This window comes from Sitodiplosis mosellana, unplaced genomic scaffold (assembly GCF_009176505.1).
Source record: "Sitodiplosis mosellana isolate CC-2019 unplaced genomic scaffold, AAFC_SMos_1.0 Smas_scaffold_6102, whole genome shotgun sequence".
Taxonomy (NCBI): Eukaryota; Metazoa; Arthropoda; class Insecta; order Diptera; family Cecidomyiidae; genus Sitodiplosis; species Sitodiplosis mosellana.
Genome location: NW_022601343.1, coordinates 464,141 through 473,630, shown reverse-complemented (window position 1 = coordinate 473,630; position 9,490 = coordinate 464,141). Strand labels below are relative to the sequence as shown.

The 9,490-nt window shown below is 38.0% G+C and overlaps 3 protein-coding genes across 53 annotated transcripts in view; all 3 read left to right on the top strand.

The window, feature by feature from the left end:
* The first annotated feature begins 297 nt into the window (after positions 1–297).
* LOC129573684 (uncharacterized) lies at positions 298–1,941 on the top strand. 3 transcript variants are annotated; one of them, XR_008688618.1, is made up of 4 exons: positions 298–392; positions 606–731; positions 801–994; positions 1,181–1,941. XR_008688618.1 is itself a non-coding variant. In XM_055454596.1 (3 exons), exons 1-3 carry the CDS (start codon positions 587–589, stop codon positions 1,514–1,516), a joined length of 675 nt encoding a protein of 224 aa, XP_055310571.1. In that variant the 5' UTR covers positions 424–586; the 3' UTR covers positions 1,517–1,941. The 3 variants fall into 3 exon arrangements, 1 of the variants encoding a protein (XP_055310571.1); XR_008688619.1 differs by lacking the exon at positions 298–392 and adding an exon at positions 401–504; XM_055454596.1 differs by lacking the exon at positions 298–392 and having other exon boundaries at positions 424–731.
* Positions 1,942–3,312: 1,371 nt separating this feature from the next.
* On the top strand, positions 3,313–5,778 carry LOC129573683 (uncharacterized). 2 transcript variants are annotated; one of them, XR_008688617.1, is made up of 4 exons: positions 3,313–4,129; positions 4,305–5,127; positions 5,204–5,500; positions 5,707–5,778. XR_008688617.1 is itself a non-coding variant. In XM_055454594.1 (3 exons), the coding sequence occupies exons 1-3, from the start codon at positions 3,779–3,781 to the stop codon at positions 5,368–5,370; spliced, it is 1,341 nt and encodes a 446-aa protein (XP_055310569.1). In that variant the 5' UTR covers positions 3,313–3,778; the 3' UTR covers positions 5,371–5,504. The 2 variants fall into 2 exon arrangements, 1 of the variants encoding a protein (XP_055310569.1); XM_055454594.1 differs by lacking the exon at positions 5,707–5,778 and having other exon boundaries at positions 5,204–5,504.
* A 516-nt stretch (positions 5,779–6,294) lies between these two features.
* Positions 6,295–9,490, top strand: part of LOC129573680 (rap guanine nucleotide exchange factor 2) — a 35,074-nt gene continuing 31,878 nt past the window's right edge. For 4 of the 48 annotated variants that reach the window (XM_055454572.1, XM_055454557.1, XM_055454550.1 and 1 more), the window contains exon 1: positions 6,302–6,871. The gene's annotated coding sequence lies outside the window, so the exon portion shown is untranslated. Of the gene's footprint in view, positions 7,796–9,490 lie in introns of all 48 variants that reach the window. The other 44 variants (XM_055454573.1, XM_055454559.1, XM_055454551.1 and 41 more) reach the window with 26 other exon arrangements.

Here is a 9,490-nt window from a genome sequence, read left to right as displayed (position 1 = left end):
GTTTTTACATTCTCAAATATTTCTTTTTTGCACAAAAATCGTTTTCTTCTAGAAGATTTGTCTGCATCTGAATGAATGTAGTGAATGTAGTGTACTACGCATCAAGCTTACGTCAGATTGTTATCAAAGGTGCGGATTTGAACACTTTCAGGCGAAACCAAATGACCACAAATTCCCAATTGTTTCAAACGGCAGCGCAACGTTATCCGCAACAGCCGAATATATCAGCTGATCTCTATTGCGTTATTTGCAACTTTTCGAAATAATTTACACTGCATTCTGATAACTGGTATTATCACCAACGTTATCACTAAATTTTCGTTTCGTTTTTAGTTGACTGAAAGCGTTGCTGATAGCACAGGCGATTATAAAGTATATAAGACACTCTAATGGTAATTCTCCCATTCGCTCGCTATACTTTTTGCATTTATCTGTCAAAAATAATTCATTGTTCAGCAGCTCACTGTGTCTGTTGATGTGTTTCGATTTAATTTCTCAATTATTGTAGAAAGACTCGTTCAACATTTAGTGATTAATTAAACAGTTTTAAATTTGATTGAATTTATAAGAATTGTAAATCTACAAAATGTGTGGATTCATTTCAGTTCGTAAATCAGTTCGGTGGCTGCCGGACGTAGCGAGTGAGCCTACCTCCACGATTGTTTTGACTTCCCCGCAGAGGCAGTTCGTCGATTTACGTATTTTGAAGGACGAGAACGGTAGCATTGAAGGTATTTCACCGCACAATTCAATGGCACCATGGACCTCTCGCTAGCTAATCACCATTTTTATTTTCTTAGGTGAAAACCTTCCATTTTCCAGGCTCGACTGGGCCATAGCAGGAACATCCTCTTCTACTACTTGCACAATAGATGGAAAACAAGTTTCTCGCTCTCAATTTGTTCACTGGATTGATTCACGCACATCTACACCAGAAAATGCTACTGACGAAGGTGACATGTACCCCCAGCCGGATGGAACCACAATAGAAAAGGTGTTTTTTTTTTTGGATCACAATTACGTATTTATACAAAGACCATCCTGATATGGACGCCTTGTGCGGAAACATCAAACCGCAAAAGCGATTGTAAAAAACTTAACGTGCAAATTTGTATAGTTTTCTTTTTATTATTTTTCATTTTTACATGTCAAAACATACATTTCAAAACATACATAAAAGGGTCACATGGTGAATCCTGATACGGGCATTGTCACTGCTTATGAGGAAGTTTGGGATGATAAGGATGTTCCTTCTACTGATGAGGCTCAAGTTTGTGTGGTATTGAAGTACGAAAACGGTGATGATAAGGGCATGGTAGTTAAATTGGGCAAGTATTGCCAGGGTTTCATGAAAATTGGAGAGCAAATGTCTTTGGAGAGATGGGAATGGACTGTTCGTACCATCCAAATGGGGACGGAGGAATTACCCTCTAAACTGGTTATGGAGAGGAAATTTATACTTGGCGAAGACGTGGAAGTAGCTGGAAGATCCTGGAAAGTTGTAGAAATAGCATAACCGGCGAAAAGTTTGCTTACACTTTCGATATGATACATCATACCGTTGCTAAGTGTCTCGGCTTCGTTTGCTTCATTCGTTTTTGTGTAAGAGATAGATAAGAAAACATTTTTTTTCCGAAACGTTGGTGAAATTTCATATGAAATCGTTGTTTTTGCCATTGATTATAAGCTGATGAATGAAGTAGTGACGATAACAGTGTCTCTCCGAACAGTTTTTTGTTGTATTTTTATTTGATTGAGCAGTCTGAAAGAGAGCAGAGAAAGAAAGAGCATGAATTTGGACGTTATTTCTATACCCAAGGAACAAAAATGTAACCATTTTCAGTAGATTTCACCATCGCGTAATGTAACGTTTTGGCCCATTTTCGTGATAATTTCAGTGTTATATTTAACGTGGATTATGTGCATGGTTCCCAATAAAATGACACCTTCCAATGAAATATTTTAACGCAATGCATATTATTCAAAATGTAACAAATAACGGACGGTTCACATTATGCTCGCTCCATTCTACACAGACCGTACCGCAGATATACAAACACGAAAGAAAGAATGTGAGAATGAACCGCATACAGAAAGAACAATCAAGTAACATAGCTATGTGTACTGTTGCTCTCGTGTATCCTCTGTTGCTTCTCCGCTTCGTTCGTTTCATTCTTGTGTGTGTGCTGGAGCAAGAATATTTTCATAACAAATCGAAGTCTGACTGTGGCGATCGAATTGACAGCTCTCACTGTTTCTGCGTGAAGAACAGTGCAGTTTTTGTGTTCTGAATTTCATAACGATGCAAAATATCTATTTTGAGTCGAATTCAAACGAGATTTTGAGTGTTCGTCAACACATTTTACTGGATTGTGCTGTTGTATTAGTTTTGCATTTGATTCGGTTGTGATTTCTGACTAACAGGACATTTGCACAACGACAAGAGCACAATATTCGAAATTCAGCATAGCATTGGCAGTTTGGTGTCGGAATTCGTTGAGGCAAGAATATTTTCATAACAAATCGAAGTGTGACTGTGGCGATCGAATCCATTAGAATCGAATTGACAGCTCTTACTGTTGCTGCGTGAGGAACAATGCAGTTTTTGTGTTCTGAATTTCATACCGATGTTTACTTTGAGTCGAATTCAGACGAGATTTTGAGTGTTCATCAACACATTTTTCTGGATTGTGCTGTTGTATTAGTTTTGCATTTAATTCGGTTGTGATTTTTGACTAACAGGACATTTGCAAAACGACAAGAGCACAATATTCGAAATTCAGCATTGCATGGTCAGTTTGGTGTCAGAATTCGTTGAGGCAAGTTGATTGTTGTATTGATGGTTCATTGATTGTTTCTCCAAAACAAATTGTTAATTTAGTCAGTGTTTGATCGAAAGTGCAATAATTCTAATCAATTTGTTCACCATTTTCATTTTCATTTTCATTAGATCAAATTTGGTGAGCATGAAGAGAAAGCGGGCCCAGAACGGGCGACCGAGATCGGTCAAACTATCGCTGAATTCGGTTCTCCGGGATCAATATCGCGCGAATTTTGTGGCACAAGTCACCAATTGGTGCCACACAGCCACCGTCATCACCGTTTTGGCGTCATTGTTGTTTCTCTTCGAGAACAACCGAGCATTCGATGAAGATAACCATGACTTCTTCAGAGGCAATGGATACGAATTGATCAAGGATTGCTTCAATAACATTTTGAACGAGAACCGACACAAATTGCCGTTGGCCTTCCGCCAAATAATCGAAGCAGCAGTGCCAAACTTCCGATGGCCACAACGTGAAGGCATGGGAAACGCATTCAATCAGCTTATTGATCAATATACCACCAATGTCAAGAACAACATCAAAACGTGGTGCTACACCCGTATCAAAACGTTTTTCGTGCTGCAACGGTATGAGCTCAATTTGCTTGGCCATAACATCAGCGACATCGATGTGAAAAATGCCACCAAAGCAGTTATGTTCAACAACATAGTGCCAAGTGCGAATGTGGAGCGGCTGCTCGAGCAAGCGCGTATGATCGGAATACCAGTCGGTACGAAGTTGTGTGATCTCGTCCGTGGTAGTTGGTTCCAGACAATACCGATATTCATCACCATTCAACGGCTAGTGTTCAACCACCATGAAAGATACGAGCTCTTGAATGATCTCTGGCGCCGATATTATCGGGATCGATTACACAACGCCATGCCATCCATTGCACGCCCACCGAAAATAAAAAACTTTCGTGTAATTCCGATATTCATCTGTTCTATCAAATGGCGTGCAAATTGGGTGCCATCAAGTTGGCAAAAGGATTGTTTGGCCAGCCGGTGAACATTTCGAAAAAGGTCTACGACAGCAATCCATTTGTGTCCTGGGACACAATATTCAACATGGACAAGATTCAGAAAGTCGGCAATCGCAAGACATTTGACTACACAATCGTGACGGATAGTGTGGCTGTTTCGTTGTGTTTCCTGAAGCCAGAATGCCCCTCACACGAATATTCGCACGAGCAAATCAACGAAATGTACGAAAATGGTGTTTTCCGCTTCGTGCTTGGCATGGATCCTGGTGTGCGAACCTGGAATGCCACGGTGCGAAAACATATCGCATCCGGTGTGGAAGTGAGTAACAATGATTTGTTTGTTTGTTTTGTCAGTCATTTCATTTATATGCATATAATCATGATTCTTTGTTCTTTTTTCTTATTTTTCTTTTTTGATTTGTTTGTTTGTTTTGTCAGTCATTTCTTTTATATGCATATAATCATGATTCTTTGTTCTTATTTATTTCACACAGGAAAACATCACGATCGACGGTCCGAAATACCATTTTCGAGCGAAATATGGCAAACGAAAGCGCAAATCGGAAAAATGGCTACGATTGTTCACCGAATTGGAGCAACATGACCGAAATCAATATCCATTCTATCCATCGCCCAAGGGAGCCTCAAATTGGATGAGTTACATCGAACATCGTGTGAAAATGTTGCAGCCTGGAATGGAGGTTTACACAGCACGCAAATACATTCGCCTCAATCTCGATAAACATATCGAGGAGACCCGTGCAAGTGATACCATCGCTGCTTTTTTGACCAGAAAATTGCCATCGCTCATTTTCCTTGGTGCAGCTCAAATGGCTCCAAATTCGCCAATTGGTATTAAGAAACGGTTGCGGTGCCCTGGTGTACGGAAACTACTGAACAGCTTCAAGAAACTGCACAATTGTGTGGTGGTGATGGTTGACGAGTACAAAACATCGCAGACGTGTGCAAAGTGCTTTCGGCCATTTGATCGACGTACAAAAAAGGACCGCTACAAAGTCTGCCGTCAGTGCATTCCACATGCAGCAAACATCACGACTGACAAACACCTGAGCAGTGTGATCATCAGCAAGAAAAGCAACCGGTCGTATCAACGAGAGCGACGACATGTTGTTGCGGAATATGAACGATTGAATGTACATCCAGTGTATTCACATGGTTTAGTGCCGAAACTCAATGTATGGTTCAAAAACTGGCAGCTAAACACTGATAACACATGGAACGATTCACGTCATCCACATCAACAGAACACTGTTTGGCATCGGGATGAAGTCGCTGCCAAGTGCATATTGTACAAAGGTATGTATCATACATTGAAAAAAAAAGGTGAAATATTCTGGCTAACAATTGTTGTTTGTGATTTCGGTTGTTTCAGGTCTTTGTATGATAAAGGGCTTGGCTGTGCATCCGCAACTGTCGAGACAACATCATGCAGCAGCTGCAGCCGCGCAGAACAATGCCGAAGGCAACCAAGATGACAACGATAGCGACAGCGACGATGATTACGTTTACGTTCTCGGCGACGTGTCCGATGAAGAATAGTTTTTAGTTGATGTAGGATTAAGTTTTCAAACAATAATAATTGTAACGTTTTGTTACTTTGCTGGGCTTTGAGTATTGTGGCCTTGTCCGAAGTACGGGGCTTAGTCGGATCATATAAAATACCTCGTAGGTGAGTATCACTATTCATTAGCATATTGAATATTGATTCATAATCGTTTTTACATCATTCTAATTGATTTGTTTTTACTGTTCTTTTTCTACTTCCATTGTGACGTTAAAAATGACTGAAACTACACCCAAATGTGGGCCCAAATTCAACCGTTTACATACGCTTGGCAATGGATGTATTTGCGTTAACAATTGTTCCTTGGGTAGTCATTACTCAAAAAAATTATATTAAAAATAAGCGTTTAATTTTCCATGTCAAATGTCTTGTATTACATAAATCAATCCGTTTAAATAATGTTTACGTCAAATGTTTTACTCCACCGAAAAATGATCCGAAATGACCCACACTTTATTGCCTAAATTGAAAAGGTGAAATATTTAAATTTCGGTTCGTATTCATTTTCCATATTGTTTCGAATTTTCTACGGAGAAAAGAATTCATTGACGGAATCTTGCGTGAATCAAAACAGGATTCAGAAATCAAGTCAAATTGCGAGCAAAACTAGATTATGCACCGTTTTCAGTATTCCAAATCCTATTGATGAAAATTGGTTCGGAGAAAAATGAATAAACTTATGAATGAAATAAATTCATAACAATTCCGAATCCATTTGAATTTATCTGTGGATGTTGTGTGTTAAAACCACTGGTTCCATCTATAATCGACCCCTGAAAGCATTCCACCGAAGAAAAAAAAACAATCGGGTAACTCCGAAACGAAACCACGAAAATGCCAAAACATAGGTAAGCAAAGTGCAGCTGTGTGCTGCTTCGCCATTGATCAAAATAAAAACAACGTGAATGTGTTGCCATGCGTACGATTCGATGGAATGCAATAAATTGTCACGAGAGAGCGCGTTCAGTGTGTGCCAGCATGAATCGTGACGATGTGTTGGTGTGTTTGTTTGCACCTACCATACGAGAGAGAAAAAAAAACGTCGATAGTCACGCAGAAAAGGAGAAAATACGTTCAATGCTAACTATGGATGGCACACAAACACATACGTACGTGCAACGCGTTATAGAGTGGCAGGCAAGCAGGCAGTACCAGCAGCAGCAACAACAACCGTCATATATATAAAACAATACACATATACACACTAGCACACACGCACACAATGTAAACGAAAAAGAAACAGGCCGAAAAAAATTCTCCATTTTTACATGGCGTATACGCATACATCAGCATAAACTCTCTCGCACGACAAGACGACGGGAGTGAACGTAGAGTTGGAAATAAAAACAACATACTAAACATATTTCATATTTGTATAAATAAATTCTATCATTTTTTTTGCTTCCATTGTTTTATTTATTTGGAAAATCGAAACAGCAAATCAAACAGTGCAACTTTTATCACATATCCGTTTTGGTAGAGTGTGGTTTTTTTAAATTCCTTGTTTTATGTATTTCAACAACAACAACAAAAAAACTATCTATCTGTCTGTATCATCAAAAGAGAAATATGTTTTTAAAAGCATTTTTGTGACTGTGTGTATTAATTGCAACGCGAACGGAAAAGGCAAACTTCAGTGGACAAAAAAGTCATTCTTTATTCGTATGTGATTTCGGTGTGTGTCCGTGTATGTGAATGAGCTGCTATTTTTTTTTACTTCTTACTCTTCATTCTTTCAGTTCATTCGTCTTGGGAATACGCATACACAAATGTATATTCATTGAATAAAAAAAATAGACTTAGTTTTTGAAACGAATAAAAAAAACCAAATCAAATACAGGAGAGAAAGATTCTAGTGAGTGTATGGACTAAGCAATTTTTTTTCTGTATTATTTAAAACAACAACAACAACAAAAATCTATCTGTTGAATTTCGATAAGTAAACTAAGTCCAAAGATTTTGTGTGTTGTTTCCCTCTTCCTCTTAAAATCAAGTTCCTATCAATTTGTAGTGAGGCTTGTTGTGTGTTGTACACTGGTATGCATGAGGTTTTTCTTTTGACGACAACAAAAAAAGTATCGATTCAAATTTGTTTTGTTAATTTTTTTTTTGCAAACGAACAAAAAGAAAACATCAAATCAAACCTAGAATGCAAAACGTTGATTTCGGTTTATTTATTAAGTGCAATTAAATAAAAACACAAAGGCGAACTACTGGGAAATCAATGTAAAAGAAACAAATGAATAAAACAAGCCAACAGTAACAAAGAGTTCGTTTCTATAGAAATAGAAACTAGTCGTTTTTAATGATTCTTTTGTGTGAATTATTTGTGTGTGCAAAATAGCCAGACAAAGATTGAGCGCGCGCCAGAGAGTGTGACCAAGACAAGTCTGGAAAATGGTTCGTTTGTGAAACAGAGTAACGAAAGCATTTTATTTTTTTTTTGTTATTAAGAAGTTATAAGAAATAACCGCGATTAAAATCAAAGAAAAAAAACGAGCGAAGGAGACAAAAAAAAATCTCGGCTGCGGTGCTGTGTTGAATTGATGTCAACGGAAAAAAATAGCAATTTAATGAATTCAAAAGAAAACAAATTTTATGTTCTGGAATCTCGCGTTTGTGTTGAACGCAAGAAAGAATTAAACAAACAACAACGACATAGAATCACAAAAATGACTAAAAAAAGTTCGCAAAAAGGCCAACAATCGTCGTGGATGATTTGTACCGATGTGCCAATGAGGTTGGCATATTTTGTGTCTTAATTTTACGTGTTAACATAGTCGCGGCTCGCATTCTGCCAACCAAATAAGCACAGTCTCTGTGTATGAAGCTTATAAGCAAAATATTTGATTTTAGCGCGGCAAGCATGAATGAAACTTAAAGGGGTCCGTCAAATTCCAATTTATCGGGAACAAAGTCACGAAAAAATAACAGCAATAACAACATCTCGTTTCGTTTATAATCTTCAGTGCGTGCTTGTATTGATTATTTCGGCTTAAGTTTTGATTGTGTACTCATGCGATAAATATCCCTACAGAGACGAGAAAGAGCTCTCTTCTGCCTTACTCTCTCTCTCTCTCTCTCTCTCTCTCTCTCTCTCTATCTCTCTCTATCTCTCCCTCGCTGCCTCTTCACATCGATTATATTGAAATTCTTAATGGGACCAATTAAAGTTTTCGATTTCTCGATCTATTCATTCAATTATCAATTGATGGTTTGCTTGAATTTCGATCAGCATGCATCGAATTATGTTTGATGTTCAACATTGAACATCATCGACGATATCAACTCGCATTCCAAAAAGCATGTATCTTCGAACATGAAACATTGCTGGTCTGAAACGTATTAACGCGCGCGTACACACACCACAGACGATACGAAGAATATATAAATACATTTTGGAGAAGAAACCAACAAAATCTTGGCACAAACAAATTCTTATCGTGTTTATGGTATGTGTGTGTGTGTGTTAATTGTGCACTAGATACAATTCTGATATGCAACTTACGAAAACAATCGAAAACTAAAAAAAAAAAAACAATATCTCTGTCGTAATATACGCCTATGGTCAATGGGAAAAAAATCGTGCACTCGTACACAATCGGGACTATGATATTTCTATCTACGACCGAAAATAAAATCTCACACAAAAAAAAATTGTGTGGACGGTTGTTCTATTAACCATACGAAAAACAAAGCTTGTGTACAGTTTCCAGCATGTTTATAGTGTGGTTGTTTCTTTTTTCTTCTATGCGACATCAACAAAAACAACAAACATATCCAAGTTGAAAACAATGCATGGCAATTCTCCAAACAGTTTCACATCTACGGTGACATTATGTTTAGAATAAACTCAATTTGATGCAAAAGTAGAAGACTTTCGGTTTTTGTTTTCCTTAGTCTACCCACTTTGGGTTCTACGGAATGTCATACGTTGCAGAAAGTGTAAACAATAATCAGAAATCTCAAGAGTATTTTCGATTAAAATGTTACGAAATAAATGGTGCCCAAGATGCAAATGCAAAGACAAAGCAGCAAGACAAAGAGCGTGATAGAGGCAGAGAAAGAGAGAAGAATAAAATGCCCTTTCGCTTC